Consider the following 27,257-nt stretch of genomic DNA (forward strand, 5'->3'; position numbering starts at 1 on the left):
ATATGTAGACTGGTACCATCCTTGTACTGCGACAGGAGGTTTATTATGGCAAACTAAAGATGAGGCGTCTTGCCATCACCTTGCTAAGTAACGTCTTACTTAAACCTTTTGGCCCGATTACTGTTCTGCCGAACAGATCAAACCTTCGCTTGACAATTGTTGAACTGAACATACATAGAGAAAAAGCTCCACAATCCAGACAATTTCACTGAACACAATTTTCATTCTCACTATCACACGTTCCTATAGAATGGGTCCCAGAGCTACAGTAACAGTTCCATAGCGTTTTGAAGTTAAAACAGATAGGTGCAAAGAGCATTAATCGTCTAACTTGGCTCTCGGCGCATATTTTAATCGAGCAGTTTCGCCTCTATGTGGATGATTCACCTCGCACATGTTTTTATCGCGTCTATTTCAGCTAGGACTGCTATGTTGATTCAACTAAGGGTTGCCGCTATGCGAACCTCATCTGTATTTCTGTACAGTTTTACATTATTATACTATTTGTGAGGACCCTTCTTTTTCAGGGAGAAGTGGGATGGGAAATAAATTGTTTTATTATTGGATATTCGATTACTGTAGCGGAATTGAAGGAGAACTTTGCTTGTCATGTATTTGGAATAACTTTAAGTAACAATCCCATGTTAAGTGCACATAATCTTTTATTTTGCCTTTTCCTATTGCAATATCACATTCATAAACTAAAGTGTGAACACTAGCAATAAAATACTAAAAGTCAACAATATTGTGCAACTAAATAGTCAATAGCAAACGTTTTTAATTTGAAGCTCTCACATATTACCATATCAGTCGACAATTGACATGGTACTTCCATAGTCTTACTAGCTTTGCAATTTCAAACAAACATCAAATCAGTTTACCATTTTAGAACTGCTTATTCCATTGCAAATCTGACAAAAATAAAACTTTGTAAAAGCCATAACAGAATCAATATAATAATATTAATAAAACGACAATAATTAAATCACAGGCGCTTTGGCTAGAATAATTCAAATAAATTGCAAAAATCGGATAAAGAAAAATATCACAAACTCGACTTTTCTTCGACTTCGGTCCATTGTTCAATCATATAGCTCAGCAGGCCTAGTTTTGTGAACCCTGTAAGAGCTGTTTCATTCATCAATTAACCTTATCTGGAAGGTAATTCTACATAAATGCCTAGAAACTAGCAGCCAATAGTATTCAACAAGTATGAAATATAAGAATTCAGAATTAACCAGTTTAAAGGTTCCAGATAAGGATAACAGTGCTTTGATCTACTAGTCCTTATTCATATATTTAAACTACGATAAATATATTGCTGTGCAAATTATTACAATATGACTAATAGATATTTCAGACGTATCAACAATGCCTGCAAAGCGAGCTTGGCTATTTAGCTTAAGTAATGATTGAACAACTTCTTAACACTGACGTATTTTAGAAAGCAATATACTATACGGAATGAGGATCTAAAGTGCTGCATCTTAGTTTTCTGGGCACAAAGGCGAATAAATTATGTAAATCAATTTTTAACAACCCTTGAGTGATAGTAGTTATAAGTTAATTTTTCTATCTCAAAATTGGAATGTATAGGTATAAAAAGATTATGATTTTTCAATATCGATTTAAGGAATGGTTTTTCGTTATCCCGTAACATTGTAAAGGAACGTAAGGATATGAATAAGGGGTGATAACCGGAAGTGAGTACACCCTCTCAGCGTTGAATTAAAACGGCGTAAATATTACAATACATTTAATTAGCATATGATGACTTTATTTAAAATCCCTCTAGCTGCTTATGAAACAATAAATTGAGAACAGGGTTAAAATCGCTAGAAGAACTTTGCCTGAAAGTGGTATGCGTCTATTGTGTTGTAATATCGACACTTTAGCCTGAATATCAACCCATTCTTTAACAAATCAAATCCTTTCTGACCATAATTATTAAGCTGCCGAGTTTCTCGGTAGTTATTCCAGTTAACAACTTCATTATTAATACTAATTCCCTTCTGGAATTACTGGCAATCCATACGTAATCACGTACAAATTTAAATTAAGTACTTTAACTGGCAGCAAGAGCCAGGTATTAAATACATAATGCTAGGAATTGAGTGTTACAACTATTTATGACTTAATAGGAAGTTGGAGCTATATTAATTATGTTAGGTTTGAATGGTGAGAGTTAAGGGTAACTCGCGCAACTATTAAATCAAATTAGAAAGTTTTAACCTATCTTTGATGATTCTAAATCAACGGCTGAATCAAGGGCGTACATTGTATATATTAATGTGATGAAATTATACTGTTTACTCATTTTCCAGGGCACCTTTTGTGGGTATGGGACATTTAAGATTTCAAGGATGCACTTCTACACTCACAACCCTTAAAACTACAATGTCTATAATACAATCCCTTTTAGAGCCTGTTATAATTGGAAAAAAACCGTTTATTGTCAAATACTGATGCTCATAAAATAAGCTACGGATTTATTCTCTGGAGCTCTGCTCTCAAGAACTTTAACTAAATAAATGTTTCAGATATTAGCTATAACCAATTGAAATGCAGAATTCAGCCTAATAAAACTGCAAATAAATACATGGAGTACCATGTTTTCTAAATTAGTGCAATCACTTCTTCGCACTTATCGCAACTTTTTGCAAAAAGCAGAATGCATATTCAGTATACTAACTTAGTGTCTTTGAATCCCCAATTTTTACCTTTTTTGGAAACAATATTGACTTCACTAATTTAAATTGTTATGTGACAATTTGCCACCCATTTAGATCACAAAGGCATCCAATTTAATCAGACAAACAACACTTAACTTGATTGTAACCAGACTTTCTTTGCATTGTTTGCTTCTCTCTCCCTACCACACTATGATTTCAAAATCAAATTGCAAAAAAAAATTGGGGACAAACCATGCACTGGGTATAATAAATGTTATCAAATACTTATTACAACCATACTTAATAATACTCTTTTAAAATGCAAGGAGATTTTTGTGCATATACATGGTAAAGAACAGCAAACTGTTCCAATACAGAGCTTAAGCAAGTTAAAGCAGTCTGAAGTCTCACTCCTCAAAATATTTTTTTAAAACTGCCTTGTTTTTCAGTCAACAACCCACAGGCAGCCCAGTTCTTGCAAAATTATTATTTTTAAGGACCGACTTATAGTTAAAAACAAGTACGTTAAGTCTGCATACCTCCATTGTAAGCATAATCAGCCTTATTGTGCATTATAAGGCAATTGTCCACAAAGTAGAAGCTGTCAGAACGAGTTTCAAATGGATTGGCTATCATATCATTCACTGAAATTATTATTAAGATTTATTAAAATACAAGGCCAATGCATCTTTTACCTAAATCCTGGGGAAGCGAAGGGAACTCATAAATGTGTTCACAAGTGTTCCTAGAGTAGGGGATGCAAAACCCAAATTCAAAGTCGAAAGTTTTTAACAATTTGTCCCTAAAGAAGTGTTTTTCAATCATCCGAAATCGGTTTACTGGGAGAGAGCCCACTGTAAACTCCACCCTAAGCAAATTAAAATGAAAAAGTTTTTAAGATGAAGTAATATATGAGGCATTAATTTGAGAATCAAATAACATCTTTAATACACAAAATTTTCCAAACTGGACTAAACTGCACTACAAGTTGACTATTAGAATCACAGAGCATTAAAACTTTACTCAGAAGACAACAAAGACAAACTTACGTAGCCCCAACAGTCTTCAGCTTCAAAAACTGGGGAGTGAATTGGTACCTAACAAACCGGCCACAGTTAGGGTCAATGTGTTCATTGTGCTCACAAGTTATTTCTGAGCCATCAGAACCTACAGGCTTGGCAATTTCAAAAAGAACTGCTCCACTGTCCAAATCACGTATCTTGAATCTAATACATCCCTGAAAGGTTGGTAAAGAACTTCTTTTAAAAACGAAACGCATTACCTGGTAAAATCAATTTCGTAGACGTTGGCATCGGGCTCACACAGGTACTTTTCCGAGACCTTTTGCAACCTGAGCACGTCTTCGGGGGTGACTGGAACCCCATTATTTTCAGGCGACGGTACAGGTTTGGGAATGTTCTCTCGGTTTTCGTTTTCGCGTAGAACGCTCATTATTGGTATTGAACCGTAAGGGAAAGCATACAAATTTTGATTAGGATTTGGGAACTAAACGTAAACAAAACGCGATGTTCAAGAAGTCAAATGCTTGGTCTGTCGATTGACAAGAATGACAAGTGGTTTAGGGGATGTTTTAATTTTCAGTAATAAGAACAGGTGCATCTGATAAGAAATTGAATGACCACAACCCTGACTGCTCCTCTTACTCGAAAACAACCATACAGGGTGATTCATTTTTTAACAGGAATTCCACCGATAACGGATGAATTTATCCGTGACCTGTCTCTGATATTTGAGGACACCATTTTTTCTTCATGTTCCAATTCCATCGTGGCGGCCCCAATTCAAGAATACTGATGAGTACCTATTTACAGCTTATCGGTTTAATTGACTCACAAACATTTCAGCAATTAATCTCTTAAAACCAAAACTTCGGATTTTCCTGCACATTCTTGGGTCACGTCCAGAAAAAGTTGAATAGACTTTGTCTTATAAAATTTTGCCTCGTCCGTTTCCAAGAAACCCAATGCGAATCAACAAGGGTCAAACAGCAAAATAACATCAGTATATCCATGTACAAAGGAATTTTAGCATTTCTGCTGCTAATTATTAACCAAGACATTTTGATACAGCCATCAGCGATAAAATTTTAACAATACGAAAACAAATTGAATCATTCAAAAGTGCTGCAGTAGCAAGCGATAGTTCTCATTCTTTTATAGAATAAGTGACCATTGTTAGCCATAGGGCATGACTCACTCATATTTCCCTATAATTAAATTAGGTAATCGGCTTTGTGACCTCTAGTTGTGACGCGGCCTAAGCCATTTATTTATCTTTATAAATATAATCTGGTCTGCTTGCTTGTGGGCCTTCGTTATTTGTGTGCTAATCAAGCGACTGGTCACTGCACTGCGTATTCCATAATCGACGATCACTATGTACAAAAACCTACTTTTATCTGCCTGCTTGGTCATATTGGGAGCCCGGAATGGCAAAATGCATTCTTACCATCTGGGGGTATGTCCTACCATCGAGCCGCAGCCGGAGTTCAATATGAACAGAGTAAGTATCGATCAGAAAAACTTGTTCTTTGTTTTTCATGAGTTACTGTTAATCAGCTGCTGGGAATTTGGTATGTGATCGAGAAAACTAATACTGCAAGCTCTTGCATAGTGTACAACATATCCAGAACTGATGAACCTGGAGAGTACCAGGTGGAAGAGATAAGTCAACATTTCCTACTAGCACTTACCCCTCTGAAACATGGGTATCATTACACCGGCACTCTTAAGGTACCGGACAGTGCTGTTCCTGCTAGAATGACTGTGAAGTTTCCCCTTAGTACGGCAAGATATACATTTCGATGATAGTTTATATTAATTAGTCTTGAAATAGGTGTTGCAGGCTCATCCACTTTCACAGTTTTTATGACTGACTATGAAAATTACGCAGGAATATTTAATTGTCAAAAGCTGACTTTCGCTCACAGACAATCGGCCACCATTTTATCCAGATCCAGGACTCTGGATAAAATGTTCATAGACAAGGCAAGATTTTATCAAAATATTCGTCCAGCGTGTTATTTCTGATGACTTACAGATCAGATCTCGGTTGACAAACTTCCAAATTGACCCATTTGAACTGTCCTTAATCAGCCAGAAAGACTGCCCAAGGGACCTGGATGCAGGGTACAATATTGCCATTAACGATGAGACTATTTCTGCCAAAGCTGCTGCTGGAGTCATTAGAAAAGCTGGGGAGAAAATTGGTGAGTTTTGTAGATGAATTACTATAGTACATTCCAACCGGAAGGTTACATAGGTGATGGAGTAGAGTACATAGCGGGAAAAACTAAAGAAGTGTACAATAAAGTGACTGATAAGGCTGATGATGCTTCTGTAGCTGTTAATGCCCAAGTGAGGAAAGCCACAGATCCGGACGCTGAATGGTTGCCATAAAAAAGACTGATGTCAGGTGCCATAGGAACACCTTCCTTTTTAAGTTTAATATGATATGTAACTAATTATTAATTAGACATTAAATATTATGTGTTTGTACAAAGTGTGAGTCATTAGTTAAACCATTTCTTGTTGTTGTGTTCTTCAGATTTGAGAAAAACGGAATTCAGAAAAAACAATGGAAACAGCTGGTCTGGATAAATGCAAAGAGCATTAAACACCTTGCTATATAATACTTCGTATATTTAATACCGAATACTGTATACATCAGTGTCTAAGTCTCACATGACATAAGCCGTTTACTATGTATCTAGAAAAATATAATATCGAATGGCACTTTTACAATACAGTAACTTATTTTACATCCAACTGGGACCTAATTATTATTTCTTATTATTACAGAATGAGAGCTGCAAGTACATTGATTTTAAAGTAAAATTTCGGCTCTACGCTGAAAAACATAGGTATAACAACAGATAAATAAATAAATATAAAATGGGGGCACACGGAAAACGAAAAACTTTCTTGACCTAGCTAACGATTAACTGCCTTATGGAAAAGGAAAACTACTGGCGTAATAGTATGAGTAAAAAAAATGCAACGCAAGATGTTTCTACGCTATAATACACTTAAAAAACATATTTAAACCTACGTTAAAAAACATAATCACAAAAACAAATTTACACGAACCGTTGTATATATAACACACGCTGTAAAAGCCTTAACTTAGTAAAAAAAAAAACGAGATCTATAAGGATTCTTATTACAGAATATTATTACTAAACAAGCATCTCATCAGCAGCGATGGCGACGTTTTATAACGCGGTACTCTCTCCCTAAATTCTACTATACTGGAGTTCCCTTATATCTTCTAGGTCTATAGTTAAGTATAAGAAAAGATGACAAGGAAAGTCGACAAATTTGACGGAATTTTAAGACATTTTTAACTACAATACTGGCCAAATTTGGTGACTTCGATGGCATCAGTCGGTAAGAGCAAGAGCATCTACCTTCTATTTTTATATCGGAGTAGCTCTTTCCTTCGTAAAAGTATTTTAGAAGATGCTACCTGAGACTATGAAAAAATAATAAATATATGTTATGTAGTCAACCTTTTTTCATAATCCAATGAACAATTGTCTTCTAAACTCTATTATAACTTTAAATGTTACGATGCGATTGTTTTCCATGTTTTCATTTACACAGTAATCACTATTTGTATTATATTTTTCGCAAAATATTTCCAGTTTCTCTTGCGGCTACAATAATTAGCGTTCTCTACAATTTTCCACTCCTTTCAACTGTATAAATACATATTCATTTGAAGCTTGAATTCAACTGAACCTGCAGTTTAAAAAACAAACTGAAACTTGTTTATTTTTGTACAAGACATTTATACTTTGACCTATTGCTTGATCACACAATATAAATCCTGATTTATAGGTAATATTTTCGGGGTGGCTACACTAAACAGGCACTTTATTAGCACGTTAAGCATAGGCCACCCTGTATCTATTGTAATATATGTTTCTATTGAGGTGCGAGCGGTTGTTGAAAATAATTTAAAACTCACAATGAAGTCTGCTCTAAGAACCAAATCTGGCTCCACAATCGGTATCAGATATTGGAGTGTTTTTGACTGCATTGCAAGCTAAAATATGCTTATGGGGCAGAAAATGTATGTTTTTCGTACCAACAAGTAGTGTAGACATTCAAATACAGGTAATATAGTGCTAATGGATAGCTCGTAATTGAATCCGGGCTAACTAATATCTCCAAGGCAGGTTAATTTAAATAAGGCTAAGAAAACACATTTGGATGTCCGATATGAAATTGAGATGTTAGTTAGGAATATTTTAATTTAGTTCGTCCTATGGCAAGAAAATGGGAATCTCGAGTCTTTTGGCAAGAATGAACTGTAGCAGCTATAAACTAATCGAAAAACTCGAGTATTACTCATTAAGTAAATGAAAATTATAATAAATATCAGTCTGGAGATACATTTTTCGACTAGTCTCTATTGGCAGCGTGAGAATAATGTCTACAATAATAATTTTAAGTTGTGTTAAAATACCGAAAGCGCGCACTGATCTACTGCAATGTATGATATTTTTAAGTATTTATTGGAGTAAATGCAAGCAACTTGAATAAAGCGCCTACACATACCTCTAAAAATGAATGGCAACTATACCTAAATAAAGCGACATTTTAACCGTCATATAACAGCGAATTGGAAGCGATTGTTACTTCTATAAAGGATGGAAAGTTTAACTGGAATAACTTCGATGGAAATGAAGATTTTAAGGACCCACAGAAACAAGACGGAAGGGTTTTTTTTATCTGTGGAGACAAAAAAGTCCTTCAGGCAAATTCTTTGAAAGTGAAAGAATTAATTATGGCCGTTTATACACTCAAATTTGGTGTTAAAAGGTAAACCACAATGATTTCTTATAATGAAATTACTTAAAGGGAGTTTTTTGCTTTGCAGAAAGTATGAATGTTTAGCTGTGGACAAAGTACAGTGTTGTATTTACTTTTCAGTTACTTCGATTTATTGGAAACTGTTCATATAGGTAACTCCAACAAGATGCCATTTTTTCATCTTATATTCTATTTAATTTCATTATTTGGTGAATCAGAAATAAAAAGAATCGTTATCCCTATATACCTCACATAATTTCTGTGAAGTAAAGCATCCTATTTCCATCTAATTATTTCAATTTTAGTTTCAACTCTGTCTATGTCTCTTATTGACACTTTATGCGGCTGGTGAAAAAAAAAATTAAGACGAGGAATCAACTTACCCAATACAAGGACACAAAATCAGTCATTTTCTAATAAAAGAAAATAAAATACGACTAGCACTGGTCAAATTTGTAATATTGTATGTGTGTATGATGTTTTATAAAGCTATAGATAACTCGAAACGTAGTACTTCTAAAAGATACACAAATAAGGAAAAAACGTAATTGACTCAATAAAAGCCTGCGATGTTAAAAAAGGAGTAATATTTAACTAGTATTGTGATGCCTTGAAAATAGCGGAGTTTCGATAAAATACAGCTAAATATGGCCAAATTATAATCACTATTAAATAACGAAAACTGAAATACATAAAAAAATAATACTAAAGCCCAGTCAATAGAACGTGGGTAAAAAAAGAGATCCTTGAGTTTGCAACAAAAACAAAGCACACGACATTCATCAATGGCACTGCAATTAAACATTCGCACCAAACATCAGGAATTACTCAGTGTGTTGCAAGGCAATTGACATCAAACAATTTTACTATTAAGAAGGAAACTCTTTTCAATATTAGAATTGATTAGTATCAGTATTGCCAGCTACACTGGCATAACCCAAATAACCTGAAGTTTACATGTTTTCCACTTATAAAACCAACTAAACGAACCAATGAACATTATAGATGCCTGTTAATCTTGTTTTTGGATAACTCGAGCATTCTAGTTTTAAAAAGTCAGTCAAAAAAAAGCTGTGATTCAGACTATTGCCATAACGTGACACATTGCTTATTTAAAAGCGAGGACGTTGTAAATAATAAGAACTGTATGATGCCTACAAATTTTTTTATGTTTCCATTTTAAGCAAAAATGGTGAGTACTCAAGGTAGACGAATTTAGCCAGATATTTGAAATGTGTGCTATAAATACATGGTGGACACGGTATTTTTTAAATTTTGTTTACACTGAAGCATTTCTGGTAAGCAATGAAATTCTAAGGAAATTCAAATTTCATGTAGAATGCTCCTAATTGTTTTTAAAACACTTTAAATATAGTAATTTTGAGGATTAAATGATAACTGTCAATATTTAAACCTAATCTAATATCTAATTTGACACGTGTTAACGTCAAAAATACCGTGTGAAGCACGAATCTATCACGCTCAAATATCTAGACTAACTCTATAAAAAAAATTAAAGAAACTAAAGCGGAGCAATAACAATATATCGGTCTATTATAAATAGATCACTAAAACTTGCAAGGGAAACATTATCACCAACGTTGCCATATCAATGACATGGTAACTATGGCATAATTGAATAGAAGATTTATTTTTTGGGATAAACAGTTCAGTTCGAAATTTTTAGTAGAAGTACTTACTTACTTCTTATTCATTGCATTATATCTACTTCTGGGTAAACGCTAAAAATTCTAAACTATATAATAGTTAAATAAGGATTTAACTTGATCATACAGTTCTTGCGTCATATCAATTCAGCAACATCTCCGCGCAATCGAACCTGCAAAGGACATTATATACAAGCGCACGAACATACACAGTGCCGAACTAAATGTACCCCGACATATTTTTAACGGTTCACACTCACGATAACGTATCCCTATTTGAGTTTTTGCATGCCCAACTGCGGTAGCTTATAGTGTACGATGTGGTAGGGTGGCCCTATAGGACTGCCCGGTGACGTGTAAGAAGAAAAAGGCATGGTACTCATTCCCATCGAGGGAGCGCAAGATCGGCCTCGTTTGCGCCGTGGCAAAATACCCTAGAAAAATTCAATACACTTTAAAAATTCAAACCCACTATGAATAGTTCACAGTGAAGTATTATAATGGAAGAGTTCTGATCACAAAAAACATCTGTTTTTTTATACCCATTTTTGGGGTGTTTTTTGTGCTCAAAAAATAATCGATATTGTCTAAAAAGAAAAATACGACTTACTTTTCTCGCCATATAGAACCTGATAGTGGAGATTGGTATGTTGAACTGGTCAGAAACAGTCTGGAAAGTTTGGCCTCTTGTTATACATTCTGCTGCTCTTCGTAATTCTTCATCTGAACGTCTAATTCTTTTATTTACGGAGCCTTTTAAAAATAAAGAAAATACGATGAAACCATTCAATTACTCTGCGTAAATAAGAACAATTCATGGAATTAAAAAATACTTACTCATGTTTCCTGGAGATCCATCATAATGACACGAAACATTGGCAATGGCAAAAGTTTCAGGGGTTCGCGAATTATCACCTGTATTAACAGTTCCATCTTCCTCCATTAATTCTTGATCCATCAATGATTCTCCATCTCCTTCGAAAAAGGCATCATCTTCTTCTATATCCTCTGAACAAAAATTGAGTTGAAATGCCAACTAATTTGAAATACAAGTATGTACCTTTGATTTGTAGCATTCCATCGTTACTATCACACTCAGAGGAAGACGGGGCACCACCGCACTCTGAAGTGACTTCTGCGGCAGCTGTCACTTCCTTCTTAACTACGCCGTCATTTTTCGGCATGATTACTTGACTAGGCTGCGGCACAATGTCCTTAGAGGTGACTGGAGTGGGCGTCACTGGATGATGCGTATTCGATTTAACAGGAGATTGATGCACAGCACTCGTCGATTGCGATTTTACAATATTTCCAAAATATGAGGGATTCAACAACTGATCCGATCCGCAAAGGCCGCGAATCTGGAGGGCTTCCGCCGATTTAAGTAACGAGGGCAGATCGTCTTGAGTCACATTCACTTCCCCTTTGTACATGAAGTCCACGAGAGACTGCATTTCTTGGAATCTGAGGCAGACGGAAATTTTATTCAAATGCAGCTATTAACACATGAGTTACTTACTTCATATCTTTCATGAATATGATAGGGTGTTGGCACGGGTTGTCCAGGAGTAATTTTTCAAAGTAAGTGGAGCACGCTGAGAGGACCACTTTATGGCATTTGAGCATTTCGTTTTCGCAAGCCAGCGTGACATCCACAAAATGCTCCGATGTTAAAAGCTTGGGGAAGGCATTTTGGAGGTTGGATTGGTAACTATTCCACCTAATATACATAAAAATGTCAACAATTCATAGTTTTCTAAAGAAAAATCTAAAAAAAACGAACTCTCATTTTCTAGATCGAAACCCGATCAAATGAAATGGAAATCAAACATCAGGACAAGTTTTATCATACTTGAAACATGGTGAAGTATAAAGCTGTTATATTTAACCATATATTTTAAATGTACAAATTTCAAAATACCAAGCCAGTACAGATAACTTTTACACTTACCTAACGCAAAACTGCTGTGGTTGTGGTGTACCCATGTCTTGAAGCTTCTGTATATCACTCACTTGAATGATAGTCCACGCATCAAATAAATGAAATCAAAATGGGTTGCACATTTAAAGAGCCAAATCTGAAGAGAAAAAAACACTTTGACGAATTGCAACACATTAGAAGTGATCTAAAAATAAATACATATTTAATTAGAAAATGCATCGGTGTTGTAAACCCAGGCCTAACGGTTGCATTTTCTAAACAAAAGTATAAATGTTTAGATTACACTTGGAAGACATAAAAGCCCGCTGATGCAAACACAAAATAACTTAATTATTGTTCTTAGTTTAAAGTAAATGCAGATTTCCCTAGTGATTTTCCAGATATTTCAATGAGCCCTACAGCACACAAACAAAATTTTTCAATAATTTGTCAAGGTATGTTGCTCTGTTAACAATTCGAAATCAAGTGGAATTCTCAAGCAGAACACAGCAAAATATATGCCCAATATAAGAAATATTGCTGCTCAGTATTTCAGGTACCTAAAATTTCTTTGTCCTTGGAAAGATTTACCTCTGGGGTAGAGGAAGTGCAATTTACTTCAGATTTATGGACAACAAATGCCGCCTTCCCGGTAAGAATTGTCTAGCAAAAGTGGTATGCTTTTTGTTGCTCTCTTGATTACTACAGGAACGAATCTTCGAATACAAGCAAAATGACTGAAAGTGCATACTTACCATTAAATATTTCATAGAAACCTCACTATAAATCGAGAATTTTAGGTCTTAGTCAGGTAAACAGAAATATTAAGTATTAATAAAAATTTGTTGGTGATGACGCGCGCACGTTCGACTGATTTGTAAAATAAACGCGCCGGCTCGGACCTTGTATGTTTAACGCAAATATGAGTACTGACGTACTTGAAATTTTAAATAAATCACAATAATTTAAAAATAAAACTGACAATGTTCTATTTGCCAAAAAATCGCGCAAAAGTAGAACAAATAATAACACAAGACCTACACTCAATGTAAACCTTTTTTCAATTGGCGCTATACGTATTACAAAATATTTAACAGTATTGCCTGAGTTTTCTGAACCTTTAACAGTTTCTCCTAGCTTTAAAGGGCACTATTGTTTGGTACGTCGGTAAAATGACTGTGCAGTACGGTTTCTCGCCTTTTTTCTTAAAACTTCTTCCTAGTATATAATAAGTAAAAGCCCTTTGCTTCAAATATTTGTTCTTGTGAACATAGGTTCACAAATCCTACCTAACGGGCACACAGCTTTAAAGATGCCGTTAAACCAATGGTTTCTTTTTAATATATGTAGAACGATAAAAGCATTTGCAAAATCTAACTTGGTAATATAATGGTAACGAAAATTATCGATCATTTTTGGAAAATTTGCACGAATGCAAATTAGTTTTATGAGTGTAAATTTGACACAAATCATAGATTTATCTTCGCGGCACCAATCGCAATTAAAAAGATAATTTCACCAATCACATTCTCGACCGCAAGATTGCAATACTTCAGTTGGTTACAATATTTTTAAGGCAGTCAAGGAAATTGCACTAGTGCAATTTGCCGCTGTAATTCCCCAGTGATTGGTTCGGTATAACAATGAGAAACCAGCATTGCATTGTTGAATTTGACATATGAATGAAATTCTCAATATAAATGCTAATACGCGTTGTTCTGGGCAGGACATCCAACATTTTGTTGGCCAGCAATTATCTCAAAGTTTCGTAGAGACAGAGGAGAGCTTAAGCTACAAGAAGTGTCAGATGGAGATAGAGATATAAGCTGAGCATAATTTGGATTATACTTACAGGGTGGCTGAAAAAAGTGTCACAAGATTCCACTTCTGTTATTTTACATGGAATCACCTCTATACAGGGTTGTTTGATATTTTTTTTCATACGGTCCATGATCCATATGAAAAATAGTGTACATAGCTCGCCAAGAAGATCTCTTGGCACGTTCGCGTGATTGCCACCCTCGTGCATTAAGACTTACTTTCTCAGCTTGTCATGAAAATAACTATTCACTACAACGTCTATTACTCAACTAACTGTATTGTGACGCACCGTTCTCACATCATCCATCATCCGTGAATTCCCAGAAATGTTCCTGTAAGCTTATAGCAGAGTAATGATATAGACTGCCCACAATGCACCATATAAAACACATAGGGTTGTTATGAAAATATAATACAGGAGGAAATTGTATATGTGAATCAATAGTTTTTCCCTCGATTTAGGGAAATCCCAAACTGATAATTTGGCTTTCGAAACATAATTTGATTTTGTCGTCAAATGTATGTGTAAATTATGATTTGAATCTTTGATATGAATAGGGTACATGACATGAAAGACTATTAGAAATCAGAGATGCAAGTATTTCATTTAAAATAAGGAAACCAAGTTGATACTATTACTGCAAGCCAACAGTGATATTTTGCTGTCATTTTTCACACGATATTTTACGATTCTTTGAAGATTTAGACGATTTATAGGTGAAATCCTAAAAGCTCGGCTTTTATTGTTTTAATTTCGAATAACACGTAATAGGCGCCATAATGGGGAAAAATGTTGACAAAACCTCATATTGAAGAATAGGCTAATGTGTTATTTAAAGATGATTCTCGATTTGGATTTCAACATAATACCCGAAGGCAACGCGTCTGGCCTGAAACAAAACGGTTAGAACGAGAGAGGCATTTCCAGGAAGTCCCTGATTATCGAGGAGGTTCCATGATGATGCGAGATGTTATCATACTGCATCAACGAACCGAGCTCATTTGTGTGCCACAAACCCTGAACTAAATGCAGTATCAAGATCATGTGCTTGAACCTGTTACCCTTCATTTTGTATATGCTGCTGGCCCAGAACTCTTCTATATGCAAGACAATACTCGTCCACATATTAGCCAGGTTACTACATGTTGGTTCAGGGACAAAAACGTAACTTATCAATTAGCCACCAGTCACTCGACTTGAGTCCCATAGAGCACATATGGGACACGCTGCAAATACAACTCAATCCACTCATAGTGCTTGTTCATGACAATTTGACTCTTCAGAATATCCCCAGGGAGCAGTGGTAACTTTTACAAGACGCTATAGATAGGGTGATTTTGAGTACGCCAAAACGTTGCTGTGCTGTTATTAATTTAATGTGAATTTGTTGTGAATTAATGTTATTCTATAAAAATTGTAATCAAAAGTATGCTTATTCTTTAGATTCTTTCCAACAGTGTACATAAAACCTATTTACCTGTTTCACTTTATTTTTTTCTCAATGTAGAAGGACGCACACGGATCTATTTCAATAGTTCAACGTTCTGCCCTGAACTAACCTGTTTGGATATTTTCTATTTGTTTGAATGTTGGGCCCTCAACACAGTCACCCCCTTCAAGGAAATATATGGACAATATATAAAAGTGCGATTATTAATATGTGAATATATACAAAGGTATTTTTAAATTGTTTTTGATGGCCAAGCGCGTTAGCGACAATAAAAATAATCCGCTGATTCAGAGAACAATCCCACATAAATTATTTCCCTTTACTTAAATCAACATTAATATTGCTAAAATCGATATTCTCTGGGAAAATCTTGGCGTTTAGATGTTCATTGGATTTAGTTTCAAGTTTATGTAATATCAATTAAGAAAACCATCAAGAAAATCATTACATAAGCGTAGAGTAAGCGGTAAAAAATCAATACTCAAAGGAAAAATGAAATAATAAATTAAAAAGCTTCAAACCAGGGGATAAGGAATTTGAATTCTTGACTGTATGGTGAAAGCACCTTGCTTGTCTCTTTCTCGCACGTATTCTTTAAAGGAGAGAGAAAGAGACGTGATCAAATAATCAGAAGCACATGAAGACCGTAGTGATCTAAAATAAAACCCCCTTAAGGACATAACCTCTTGATGCGATGTATTAAAAAGGAAAAAAGATATATGCCGAGTAAAAATTTTTGTGGTGTAAAGTAGAGCTCTTAGATGAGCTAATGCAATGCGACTAAAAAAGGCTAATTCAGTAAACAATCAAATATAGATGTCACAAATACTAAATAAACGAAAATCTAAACGATGCAGCACGATTGTGTACGTTAAAGCACCGACACAAAGGTGGTGAATATTTTGCACTAAAAGGCAGCTCGCGCCATATTGGCAAACCCTTAAATAAAGCCATTGAAAAAATAAATACAATAAACGAACGTTGTACGCTTTGTTTATGCAAAATTATCAATGAAAACTATAACAATGAGGTGTGACTTACTTGAGGGCTTCACTGGAGAGTCTTTTTAGTGTAAAACCCAGGTGGAATCGGGCTGAAATGATCGATAAAAACTTTTAATGCAAAAAGGTTCACTTAAATAATTATATCGCCAAGGCGACTCTAGCCAAGACGGAAGTCAACGACAAATTGCGCATTAAGAACGCATGTTAGAAATAAGTAAGAAGTCGGCGCGTAGGTCGAGGTTTGGCTCGAACCGTCGTAATATTTACTCTCGCTGTCCTAGGGGGTGTATTTTAGTGCCATTGAGAGAAACGATTTTCTGACCTCTTGCATAGGGCTGCAACACCACTTACCGATTTTTACTTAGAAGAACCTCCGGTCAACACATCAAAACGCCGAGAAACACTAATTTCTTTGGGAAAAACGAAAAAATTGCAACAATCTAAATATAATATTTATATATAGATCCCCGCCATTTGCAATTTGTGCCGGCTTGGTACACTCGCGGCTATAAACATTTATAAGCGGCGCGGCCCTCGGGACGTAACAAAAATCGAGCAAAAAAGGCGCACCACGAAGCCGGACAAACAAAGCGAGTTTCAGGGCCTCTCTCGCACAAAATAAAACGTAAAACAACTCCGAATTGGGTAGACGTAAAATTAAAACGGCCGAGCCGACAACTGCAAAAGCGGGTTTCGAAAAGGCATCTGTGAGCTTTGTTCAAATAGTTTATGGCTGGGACTGTAGTCGGTAAACAAATGCCAGGCGGCAAGGGCGGCGGTCCCTGAGACGTATTAACATAAAACTGGGGTGGCTTTGAGATGATGACGTAAAACCCATTTGAAAAAAATCATGTTTTGATGCACCGAATTTGATATTGATCCGATGAGCGGTCGACGTGGAAAATATCTGAGGCACATTTGCAAATGAAAAATTAACTATATTTTACTATAATGTTATTAAAGAGTCGCTTCGGGAATAAAGTTAAAAATAGATTTTTAATAATAAACATTTCCGTAGACCCACGCTCTAGAAGAGGTAAAGTTAAAAATATAATGCGCGCCGCGGGTCTATGATTTACGGTTTAATTCTTTTTCGTTGCCCAATTAGGATAAATTTATATAAGAACGGGACTTAGAAGTCGATTTGTTAGTAGGCACCTTTTGGATATTATCGACTTTTTTTAATACCTTCCTAGTGCTATTATGGTGCATTAAGATACAAGTTTCGTAAGACAGTACATTAGCGCACGAATCCAAGTTTCCGAGATGCGAAGCAACAAATTAACAACAGATGAAGGCGCCAATGACGATATGAAATGTGTATCTGATACTATTTTCTCCATTGAGATTCAACAATTGTAAGAAAAACACAAAACTAATTATAAATTTAAAGTATCTAGATCTTTTATATCTGTTTTTGTTAAGGTGAGTTTATGCAGCAAATAAAATAACGAATAAAGATTTGTTTGATGTTTATTCAGTCCATTTAAAATAAAGATTGTAAAATCACGAAGCCGTTTCCTATTTACCATCAGACGTCTGATTAACAAGAGATAACAGATGAATTTATCCAAACATAAATACCTTTGGTATTTCAACGCCTACTTGAGGTTTTTCAATGATCATCCTTTCGATTAAACATCAGTACAAAATTCTATTAAAATGGAAAATGGCACGCCGTACTGAACATTTTTGGCAAAAATGTTGTGCAGTATGGGTAAACAACAATGTTGTAAGACACAGCACCTATTCTGAAACGTCCTGGTAAAACTTGCTCCTATCTACGTTACTTCCTGGTTTATTTTATTGTTTCAGTTTTAATCTTTTTATATAAATTATATTATTACTTATTATATACTATTTATTTTAAAAAATTGAGATAAAGTTCCAACATATGTATGGAATACCTAACAATTAGGTACTATAAAAAAATACAAAATACACACTAATAAATTAACAACTAATTCAGCCCAAACACTAAATACAATATTCGTCTGCAATGCTGCACCTCTTCCTAGAAAAAGAATAAAAAACTTATTCCCATTACGGCTATATTAAATTTCTTAAATGAAGACTGCACGAAAAAACTGGACGAGTTACATATTTATCAAATATAAAATAGCACCATTGTGCAGACCATTGTAGGTCGCAGTTGGTGCAGAAGTAAACCAAGAATAAAAACCCTTCATTACAGAAATATTTGGAGTCTAATATGCACTGTGGAAAAACAATTATAGCAACAAGTAAGTATCAATAGGATGGTCCACAAAAAATTGCCCATCACAGTTCCAGAATTCAACAAGTATTTCTCATCAATTGCTAAAAATTACAATTGCTCTTTTCACCCACCAAATGGTGGGTGCTGAGAGCTGGCTCTTTTTCTTTAATATATTTTTTTCTTTCAATTATATTGTTGAGGAATTATTTCATGATGTTACATGTAATATATGTATATTATTATTATTAATGGGTAACTCTGCTTTTTTCTTGTGTAGCCTTCACATTGCATCATTTCTAAACATAAAAAAGCACTTGCCAAGCATTCAGGTTTTTCCCCATAATTCTGGGCATAATTTTTCAACACTTGCTGCAAATCATATTTGGGATTTCGACATTCACCCAATGCAGTTGCGTTATCTTCTACTAAACCAGCCAATAAAGACATCACATGTTCATGACTTGATTGTCTCTCCTTCAATATTAAGACAATCAATACAGGGATATACTCCAGAAATACTAATCGACCTACAAGGTATCTTCAGCTAATGGTGAGTCAGATTTAAAAAGTGGTAACTTACTTTTAAAATCTGGCTGAGAGCTACATAAACTACTTAAAAGGAATGTGGCTTTAGTAATGAGTTTGTCATCTCCCCGATCTAAAGCTTGGAGTAATACTACTGGTCCATTGTAATGGATAAATTGTCCAAAACCTTCCTCACTGTGGCGAACAATTGCTAAATATTTACATGAGAAAGAAAAAAGAACTTACTGTAAAAAAAATTACTTACCACTTAAGGCATATAAAGCTTTGACAGCAACATGCACATCTTCATCTTTCTCAATCATATTCAATAATTTTGGAATGAACTCATTATCCAAAACCACTTGTTGGCAGTAAGGATTATGTTGGCAAAGAACTGCCAACAACTCACATCCTGCTGCCCGTATTTTTGGGTGAAGAGACTTTAAACATGGATATAATACTGTGAAACCCCCAATCTTATGGAAATCTGATAGTAAGGAAGAATTTTGAGATATTGCTTTAGAACTAAAAGAAAACTTACCACAAGCAATATCTATGTGATCAACATGGTCTAAAATAGTTTCTACAGCCTCTTCATATTGAGATATGTTATCATTCTTCTTGATCTGATCCACTTTCTGAAGAACTTCAATTTGTTTTTGTAGTAGTTGTATGACATCAATGGTCATGAACTTGATAGCATCTTCAAGCCACTTTTTTCTCTAAAACATAAGATACTAAATAAATGTTAACACTTTAACAGGCAAAACATACTTCTTCATCCATTGGCATGAAGGGAGAATCATGTGGAGCATCCTCGGCCCTTGTTGCCTCCATGGCAAACTGGAGTAAACCATGTAAGCTTCTAGGTTGCCGAGGTTGGGTGGGTAATGCTTGAGCATCTCCTGTATTATCGGCATTGAAGTTAATATAAAAGGGATGTATGGCCATTAAGGGACTTACCTGAAGGCTCAGGAGGGGCGCAGATTGCTCCCGCGATTTCAGTCTTTTTTCCTTCGATTCCTGGCATGTCACTTTTAATGGTAGGTAAACAGATTAATATGGAGCTTTGCTGGACAATAGTCAATAGAGAATGAGAGCAATTTATATTTATATGTGTTTAAATTCTAGATGATTCTGGTGACTTCGAAAACTTAGATTTAAACAGCAGTCGATATTTGTCCGCAATGGTAGATCCGTTGCTATTTTAAACAATTAAAGAACCGAAAATTTGTTCGGGGTTAGTAGAGTGCCGTGAACTGAGGATTGAACAGTGCAAGAGTACCTGGAATTAAATTGTTATGAGCTGGAAATACAGAATATTTAGGGTGTTTTAGATGCGTAAATCACGTAAAAACGTGAAACAACATTTGAGCTGATTAAAGCAAAACAGAAGCATTTTTGCTCTGAAAATTTTTAATACACTCAGATTTGAACTAATGGAGAGAGAAAAAACTAAAAAGCGGTTCTTTGATATAGTATAGGTTTCTTGGGTTTTCAGTGAAGTTCAAAATTCTTTCGGTCTTTAACAGAACATACTATTAAATAACAATTATTTTACATTCCGAAACATCCAATTAAATAGTAAGATAAACAAAGACGGGAATACCACATCACTGCGGATTGCATATCTACCAAGTGTACCTCGCTCCTGTGTGCAATGACAGATCATAACTTCATTTTTGCACGTTGTCTTGGCACTGTTTTTAAGTGATTTTGGAATTTTCAAGCAAAATGGGCAAGAAAAGGTATAACTGGAAAGCGAGGGAAGTGGTCAACACACTTATAGATGATTCCACTACTAAAGAGGTGAAATTTATTTTTAAGAAAAGTTGAAAAGTGTGAAACACAGCCCTTTTTAGATCAAACTAGATCTACATGTTTCTGGCAGTTATGATCACAGCAATGCACTGGTCCTGCCTTCTACAAAGCGAAAAACTAAAGTTCAAGAAAAAAAAACTAAAGTCACTAGAATACTCTCCAAGAAACACAGAAAGAAACTTGAAAAAATTGTTAACACCAAAAAGAAGAAGGAAAATGTAAGTAGACCTTCACACAATATTTCTACAGCTTAATACCCTTTAAACTCAGCGAGCCAGTTTATTGGAATCGCTTCAAGAAGTGCAGGCCTCTTTTGAAGAACTATCACAATTAACATCAATTGCTTCAGTGCAAACTAAAGGGTTGAAAAAATTTTTCCTGGAAACTTCAAATTCTGACATAGTAACATCAAGCTTTGGTGAAGCTGTTGTGCCCAAGAACATAAACCCAATCAAGGGAGCAAAAAGAAAGAGGTTGCTTTTATCTGCTGAAGAACCTGAAGGAAAAAAACAAAAAGTCAATAATGACCCTAATGTGGTTGGTTTTGAGACTGAGAGTGAAGATAATTCTAATGAGGATGAAAGTCCCCCAGCATCACCTACTCCTTTGCCTGAAAATTTGAAGGAGGAAAATAAAGAGGTACTTCTGACTGAAAATACGTCTGAAGTCATTGAAATAACTGACCAGAAACCTATTACCTCTATCCCCAACTGTAAGCCTGCAGTGTATGTTGATGTTGTCAGGACAGCTGCGATTCAAGCAGCCCGTGTAAAACTACCAATATTAGCTGAAGAGCAACAGATCATGGAAATTATCAATGAAAACTCAATAATAATTGTAGCTGGAGAAACAGGCAGTGGCAAAACTACTCAAATTCCTCAATTTCTTTATGAAGCAGGTTATGCCTTGGATAGACAGATTGCTGTTACAGAACCTCGGAGAGTGGCTGCCATCTCCATGTCCCAGAGAGTTGCGGAAGAGATGAGTTTAAGTAGTAAAGAAGTGTCATATTTGATAAGATTTGAAGGAAATGTCACTGACAATACTAAAATTAAGTTTATGACTGATGGTGTGTTGTTAAAGGAGTTGCAAAGTGATTTTCTACTTAAGAAATATTCAGTAATTATTTTGGATGAGGCTCACGAAAGGTAAGATTTTTTCTGTGTAAAACTAGACATATATCATATGGTCCATAGGTCTGTTTTTACAGACATTTTAATAGGATTTCTATCGCGGCTCGTACCACTACGCCAAAAAAAGGGCGATCCATTGAAGCTTATCATTATGTCCGCCACTCTAAGACTAGCTGATTTCACCAAGAATAAAAGGTTATTCAAAATTTCTCCTCCTGTTATTAACGTTGAAGCTCGACAATTTCCGGTCACTGTACATTTTAACAAGCGCACAGACAAGAACTATTTGAAAGCGGTAATAATTTAGACCACATCCTGTATTATGATAATTCAAATGTTAGGTTTCAGGCCTACAGTAAAGCAGTAAAAATTCATACTTCATTACCGGAAGGGGGGATATTGGTGTTTGTTACGGGTCAGAGGGAGGTGAATCATTTGGTAAAAAAATTACGAAAGGCTTTTCCTTCAAAAAAGGGTAAAAATAAGTTTAAAGATGCTAAGGTAGAATCGGAACTGAAAGAGGAGAATATCAGTGAAGATGAAGATGATGAATATTTTAATAAAGGTCTGTTTTTATGGTTTAATAGTAGCCAAATTCGAACGTATTAATTGTCATTTGCAGGTGGAAAGAAAAAAGTGAATCAAAAGAAGAAGAAAATAAGAGTAATCCCTAAAGTAAATTTAGACGATTATAGCATTGAAAATGACATTGAGTCGTTCTCTGGTGAAGAATATGATGGGTTGTCTTCAGAAGATGAGGAGATTATTGAAGATGTTGCGGTGTATAAAAACTCGCCACTCTTATGGGCGGTGCCGTTGTATTCAATGTTGCCTACTCATAAACAGCAAATGGTAAGTCTGAAGACTTTTTGTCAGAGCCTTTCTAGTTTAATATATTATTTTTCACATGATAATAATTATCTTCATGTGACTAGTCAGAAAGAGGTATCACCACCACAAAATAAGTCAGTAAAATTAACATTTCTTTTATCTGAAATTTAATATATCTACTTCTAAAGGTATTTCGTGCTCCACCAGAAGGGCATCGTCTCTGCATCGTCAGCACAAATGTTGCAGAAACCTCTCTTACCATCCCCAATATAAAATATGTCGTAGACAGCGGTAAAGCAAAGGTATTATTTAATATCTAAAGTTAATATTATGTATTGTAACAAAATGTTTAGGTAAAATTGTATGATAAAATAACGGGATTAACCACGCAAGTGGTAACGTGGACCAGCAAAGCATCTGCCAATCAGAGGGCTGGGAGAGCTGGAAGAACGGGTCCGGGACACTGTTACCGGTAGATTTGTCATGATTAAGTTGTTTCATTCTCAACGGAAATAATTTTTCTCTAGACTATATTCAAGCGCAGTATTTAACGACGAATTCCTCGAGTTCAGTTCCCCAGAAATTCAACAAAAGCCCGTGGATGACATATATTTGCAGCTGAAATGTATGCATGTGCAGAAAATCATGAACTTCCCCTTCCCTACAGCTCCAGATATGTTGCAGCTGGCAACGGCTGAGAAAAGATTAGAATTATTAGGTTGGCCTTATTATATGTTTATTCTCAACAAATGATTCTAAGATGATCAATGTTAGGGGTTTTAAAGAATGGCCAAGTAACACCTTTAGGACGCACTGTCGCCAAATATCCGGTTTTGCCCCGATTTGGAAAGATGTTGGCGTTGAGTCATCAGTTCGATCTTTTGCCTTACACTGTTTGTTTAGTAGCAGCTTTAAGTGTCCAGGAAGTGTTATTAGAGGTTAGTTTTACTGTAAACGTCCTGCTTACATCGATTAAAAAAAGGTGATAATATTTATTAGACACCAATTCAAGCAATATCTCCCGAGGGTCAAAAGGCGATGCGAGAGAAATGGAAAATGCTAAGGCAACAGTGGGCTGGGACGGGAAATTCTCTTCTTTTAGGCGATGCAGGAGTATTGTTAAAAGCTGTTGGAGCAGCAGAATATGAGCATAGCAAGGGGAAGCTGCAGGAATTTTGTGATAAAAGCGGATTGAGGCATAAGGCTGTGATAGAAATAAGGTATGAATGTGTTGAATATACTTAATAGTTTTGACAAGCCAAATGACCTTTTGATTACGAATTTCGAATACTCTTTATAAACAGGACAACGTTTTAGGAAACTAAGACTGCAACTAACCTCTGAAATCAAGAAAAACTTCTCATACGACGACTTAGTCGTCGATCCGAACATGGAGCCCCCAACAGACATTCAAGTAAGTATATCGCTCACCCTCTTATTAAACTCTTAATAGTTTGATAATCCCTTTATATTTTACATTAAATTTTTAATTATTTTTTTCTTAAATTAACACCATAAATAGGCCAAATTATTGCGACAAATCTTGCTATGCGGGATGGGCGACCAATTGGCAAAAAAAGTCAGCCTCGATGAAGTGAAAGATCGCGAGGATCGGGCCAAATTCAAGTACGCCTATTGGGCTAACAATATGGAGGATCCCGTCTATTTACACCAAAGCTCAGTTTTACGGAAAACTCTCCCAGAGTTTGTGGTCAGTGAAAACCTATTTTCTCTTTGTCTTCCAATTTAAAACTATTTGCTTAGGTATACCAAGAAATTTACGAAACCAACAGAATTTACATGCGGGGAGTCACAGCCATTGACGTTGAATGGATGCCTATTTACGTGCCCACGTTGTGCAATCTTTCGGAGCCTTTATTAGATATTCCTCCTTATTATAATCAGGAAACTGGTAAGTGTTATTCCACATATGCAGTTTAGACTGAACTAATATTCTTTACATGTAGGAAAAGTGCATTGTTTAATAACAGGCACTATAGGAACTCAAGCGTGGCTTTTACCGCAATTAGATGCTCCATATCCTGAAGGCATCGACTGTATTAAGTGGTTCGCCAGTTTCTTGTTAGAGGGAAAACCCTTTAAAAAGCTGAAAAAATATGCGAATAATTTGCTGAGCCAGCCTAATGTTATGGTAAAAAAATGGGCCAAGTTAGTTACTGAGTATTATTAACTTTCTGAATTAATTATTGCTTTTTTTTGCAGTTTGCAACCTAGAACCCGCAGTTTGCTACAAGCATTAGTAGAGAAAAAAATTAGTTCAAAACAGGCTCTGGAAGATGTTTGGAAAGAAGATTCTAAATGTGAGTTTTTGTGACAGAAAATAATTTAGACAAACATTTGATTTGTCCTATTTTCAGATTTACTAAATGAATACCTTAACTGGTTGCCTCAGTCGGGACATGCAGAAGCAAGTTTAATGTGGCCTCCAATAGATTAAACTCAAGGGACCGTATTTTGTAAATATTGTAAATAGTCATTTTTTAGTCAACACTAGGGAATTAAAAAATATATTTATAAATAAAATCACAGTTTTTATTATATAAAAATAAACAAAAGCTGAAACATGGCTCATTCGTTTGAAAAGTGCTCGATCTCATCGGGTTCTTCCTCAAAATCTTTCGTTTTGACGTCTAAATCTTCTCCAAATTGAATCACATTGTCTATGGTTATCATGACATCACCTGGCAATGTTACAACTACTATATAAGGAGCCAATAGGCAAGCTTGCAATCTTACCAATATTTTCTTCATTTTTAAGGTTTAAAGGGATAAATCGTACCAAAGAATAATCTTCGATAATTTTCCCGATCGTTTCAGTAAGATTTTTGTATTTTACGTTAAAAGATGACATACCATTTAATTCAACATCACCTTAAAAGTGAAAAATTATTTTTTATTACTTTCCATTAAGATGGTTTAAATCATACCTAGTATTGCATGAGAATCAGGTTCTAGAAAGCGATCTAACCGTCTTCTAGCCGATTTACTAAGCAGGTCCATTTTTGAGAGAATGTTGATATGTGGCAGTTCTAAGTTTACCATCACACTAAGTGCTGCCATTGTGCCTAAAATACACCATACTTATAAAACTTAAAGAGAACTTTTCCCTGAAAATATGAACATGCTACTTGGTTCTTTTATGTAAGCAATATCCACTTAATACCACTATTTTATTAAGTAGTACCTGACAAAAATTTAGCCCCATCAGTCATGAATTGCACATCAACTAGAAAGACTGAACATATATTGAAATTCCAATTCAGCAACTGTTTTACCAGTTTCTTCATTGCTGTTAAATGTGTGTATAATTCTATTTGGCCAGGACAGTCAAAGATTATGTAATCCTCATCATGTTCTCCTAGAAGCATGTAGGGAAACATGAGATTTGGGATTTTGTGAAGCAGGGTTGGGTAAATACAGAGTAAAAGATAATATGGACAGTGAATGTAATGAAATATATACTCAAAGTGATCATGATTTCCCAAGTGATTTGTCATAATTAAGGCAAAGATAAATCTTCAAAATATATGGAAATGATCTTCAATATAATAAAAATAAATAAAATCAAAAACTCCTGTGATCATTTAATTGAAATTGGCTACATATCCTTTCAGTCAAGTATGTGAGAAGCATGACGTTGTAGGAGGGGAGTATAAAAAGTTGACTATGTTTTGTTAGTTGTTATCTTACCTAATTTCTCACGAAGCCAATCTGAATTTTCCAACAAATACTCAATGCAAAAGATTAATCCCCCTGTGGAACAACTCATGAAATGGTGTAAAACAACTAATACATTAATCAGCACATTACCATTAGGCCCAAAGTGCAGTTCTTCATCTTCCATTGTATCCTGAACCTGAATTAGCTCTCTAATATCTACCAGTGGCGTATAATCAAAATGCTCAGCTGCTGGATCTAAATTAACTACTTCTATGTTCCTTTTCTGATCTACCCCATATTGGGCTATGCTGGTGCAGTAAGTAGACTGCAAAATAAGTAAAACGTAGAAAATACTGGGGGTAAATTGTTAAAAGTTTGATAGTACTATTACCTTGCCACTACCCGCAGGACCTATTACTAATTGTGCATATCTCATTTTAATGCCAGAGGATCTCGCAGAGTTTCAGTTAATTAAAAGAAAACTAAAGTAAGCAACTTTGAACGATTTTGAAATTTTTACTTCAAAAATCAACATGATCCTATATCAACATAATAAAATTTAATTTTATAGGTTATGCTGAAGGGTAATTTTGTCATATTCGATTTGGACAACTGTTCCTGTCAGTTCTTCTGATCAATTATGTCTCTCTCCTTATTTGCTTCTTATATCAT

At 35.2% G+C, this 27,257-nt stretch overlaps 6 protein-coding genes across 7 annotated transcripts; 2 read left to right on the forward strand and 4 right to left on the reverse strand.

The window, feature by feature from the left end:
- Positions 1-644: 644 nt before the first annotated feature.
- Positions 645-4,286, reverse strand: unc-119 (unc-119 lipid binding chaperone). The gene is made up of 4 exons (XM_066399737.1): positions 3,955-4,286; positions 3,722-3,898; positions 3,368-3,540; positions 645-3,316 (listed from the first exon to the last, which is right to left on the reverse strand). Exons 1-4 carry the CDS (start codon positions 4,122-4,124, stop codon positions 3,198-3,200), a joined length of 639 nt encoding a protein of 212 aa, XP_066255834.1. The 5' UTR covers positions 4,125-4,286; the 3' UTR covers positions 645-3,197.
- A 738-nt stretch (positions 4,287-5,024) lies between these two features.
- LOC136415247 (apolipoprotein D-like) lies at positions 5,025-6,436 on the forward strand. The gene is made up of 5 exons (XM_066399745.1): positions 5,025-5,195; positions 5,252-5,474; positions 5,529-5,680; positions 5,733-5,901; positions 5,955-6,436. The coding sequence occupies exons 1-5, from the start codon at positions 5,070-5,072 to the stop codon at positions 6,089-6,091; spliced, it is 807 nt and encodes a 268-aa protein (XP_066255842.1). The 5' UTR covers positions 5,025-5,069; the 3' UTR covers positions 6,092-6,436.
- Positions 6,318-16,645, reverse strand: LOC136415234 (uncharacterized). The gene is made up of 7 exons (XM_066399724.1): positions 16,414-16,645; positions 12,131-12,257; positions 11,699-11,899; positions 11,240-11,643; positions 11,017-11,187; positions 10,790-10,932; positions 6,318-10,613 (listed from the first exon to the last, which is right to left on the reverse strand). Exons 2-7 carry the CDS (start codon positions 12,163-12,165, stop codon positions 10,452-10,454), a joined length of 1,116 nt encoding a protein of 371 aa, XP_066255821.1. The 5' UTR covers positions 12,166-12,257; positions 16,414-16,645; the 3' UTR covers positions 6,318-10,451.
- A 1,585-nt stretch (positions 16,646-18,230) lies between these two features.
- LOC136415237 (hsp70-binding protein 1) lies at positions 18,231-20,324 on the reverse strand. Of its 2 annotated transcripts, none has more exons than XM_066399729.1 (7): positions 20,083-20,324; positions 19,894-20,024; positions 19,661-19,841; positions 19,385-19,606; positions 19,175-19,330; positions 18,913-19,121; positions 18,231-18,390 (listed from the first exon to the last, which is right to left on the reverse strand). In XM_066399729.1, exons 1-7 carry the CDS (start codon positions 20,147-20,149, stop codon positions 18,337-18,339), a joined length of 1,020 nt encoding a protein of 339 aa, XP_066255826.1. In that variant the 5' UTR covers positions 20,150-20,324; the 3' UTR covers positions 18,231-18,336. The 2 variants fall into 2 exon arrangements, with proteins under 2 accessions (XP_066255826.1, XP_066255825.1); XM_066399728.1 differs by having other exon boundaries at positions 18,238-18,386; positions 18,909-19,121.
- A 457-nt stretch (positions 20,325-20,781) lies between these two features.
- On the forward strand, positions 20,782-25,424 carry kz (putative ATP-dependent RNA helicase kurz). The gene is made up of 17 exons (XM_066399717.1): positions 20,782-20,928; positions 20,982-21,158; positions 21,211-22,088; positions 22,137-22,368; positions 22,422-22,638; positions 22,696-22,925; positions 23,093-23,206; positions 23,258-23,376; positions 23,432-23,622; positions 23,679-23,842; positions 23,904-24,124; positions 24,222-24,318; positions 24,427-24,615; positions 24,669-24,816; positions 24,872-25,073; positions 25,128-25,225; positions 25,283-25,424. Exons 1-17 carry the CDS (start codon positions 20,854-20,856, stop codon positions 25,360-25,362), a joined length of 3,432 nt encoding a protein of 1,143 aa, XP_066255814.1. The 5' UTR covers positions 20,782-20,853; the 3' UTR covers positions 25,363-25,424.
- A 33-nt stretch (positions 25,425-25,457) lies between these two features.
- On the reverse strand, positions 25,458-27,124 carry LOC136415240 (GPN-loop GTPase 3). Its single transcript, XM_066399732.1, has 7 exons — positions 26,977-27,124; positions 26,736-26,910; positions 26,616-26,678; positions 26,110-26,283; positions 25,853-25,990; positions 25,662-25,796; positions 25,458-25,606 (listed from the first exon to the last, which is right to left on the reverse strand). Exons 1-7 carry the CDS (start codon positions 27,019-27,021, stop codon positions 25,494-25,496), a joined length of 843 nt encoding a protein of 280 aa, XP_066255829.1. The 5' UTR covers positions 27,022-27,124; the 3' UTR covers positions 25,458-25,493.
- Between the last annotated feature and the right edge of the window lie 133 nt (positions 27,125-27,257).

Source organism: Euwallacea similis, chromosome 19 (assembly GCF_039881205.1).
Source record: "Euwallacea similis isolate ESF13 chromosome 19, ESF131.1, whole genome shotgun sequence".
In the NCBI taxonomy this organism is placed as follows: domain Eukaryota; kingdom Metazoa; phylum Arthropoda; class Insecta; order Coleoptera; family Curculionidae; genus Euwallacea; species Euwallacea similis.

Coding starts and splice junctions, on each gene's coding strand:
- kz (XM_066399717.1), top strand. CDS start 20,854: ATGGGCAAGAAAAGGTATAACTGGAAAGCGAGGGAAGTGGTCAACACA. Junction 24,616..24,668: donor AAACTCTCCCAGAGTTTGTG/GTCAGTGAAAAC, acceptor CTATTTGCTTAG/GTATACCAAGAAATTTACGA. Junction 25,226..25,282: donor TTGGAAAGAAGATTCTAAAT/GTGAGTTTTTGT, acceptor TCCTATTTTCAG/ATTTACTAAATGAATACCTT.
- LOC136415237 (XM_066399729.1), bottom strand. CDS start 20,149: ATGCCAGGAATCGAAGGAAAAAAGACTGAAATCGCGGGAGCAATCTGC. Junction 20,025..20,082: donor CGCCCCTCCTGAGCCTTCAG/GTAAGTCCCTTA, acceptor CCGATAATACAG/GAGATGCTCAAGCATTACCC. Junction 19,842..19,893: donor TCATGCCAATGGATGAAGAA/GTATGTTTTGCC, acceptor CTTATGTTTTAG/AGAAAAAAGTGGCTTGAAGA.
- LOC136415234 (XM_066399724.1), bottom strand. CDS start 12,165: ATGGGTACACCACAACCACAGCAGTTTTGCGTTAG. Junction 11,644..11,698: donor ATATTCATGAAAGATATGAA/GTAAGTAACTCA, acceptor CGTCTGCCTCAG/ATTCCAAGAAATGCAGTCTC. Junction 11,188..11,239: donor TGGAATGCTACAAATCAAAG/GTACATACTTGT, acceptor ATTTTTGTTCAG/AGGATATAGAAGAAGATGAT.
- unc-119 (XM_066399737.1), bottom strand. CDS start 4,124: ATGAGCGTTCTACGCGAAAACGAAAACCGAGAGAACATTCCCAAACCT. Junction 3,541..3,721: donor CTGAAGACTGTTGGGGCTAC/GTAAGTTTGTCT, acceptor TAATTTGCTTAG/GGTGGAGTTTACAGTGGGCT. Junction 3,317..3,367: donor TTCGCTTCCCCAGGATTTAG/GTAAAAGATGCA, acceptor TAATAATTTCAG/TGAATGATATGATAGCCAAT.
- LOC136415247 (XM_066399745.1), top strand. CDS start 5,070: ATGTACAAAAACCTACTTTTATCTGCCTGCTTGGTCATATTGGGAGCC. Junction 5,196..5,251: donor CGGAGTTCAATATGAACAGA/GTAAGTATCGAT, acceptor ACTGTTAATCAG/CTGCTGGGAATTTGGTATGT. Junction 5,475..5,528: donor GACTGTGAAGTTTCCCCTTA/GTACGGCAAGAT, acceptor GTCTTGAAATAG/GTGTTGCAGGCTCATCCACT.
- LOC136415240 (XM_066399732.1), bottom strand. CDS start 27,021: ATGAGATATGCACAATTAGTAATAGGTCCTGCGGGTAGTGGCAAG. Junction 25,991..26,109: donor TGGGGCTAAATTTTTGTCAG/GTACTACTTAAT, acceptor GGTGTATTTTAG/GCACAATGGCAGCACTTAGT. Junction 25,797..25,852: donor TGATTCTCATGCAATACTAG/GTATGATTTAAA, acceptor TTCACTTTTAAG/GTGATGTTGAATTAAATGGT.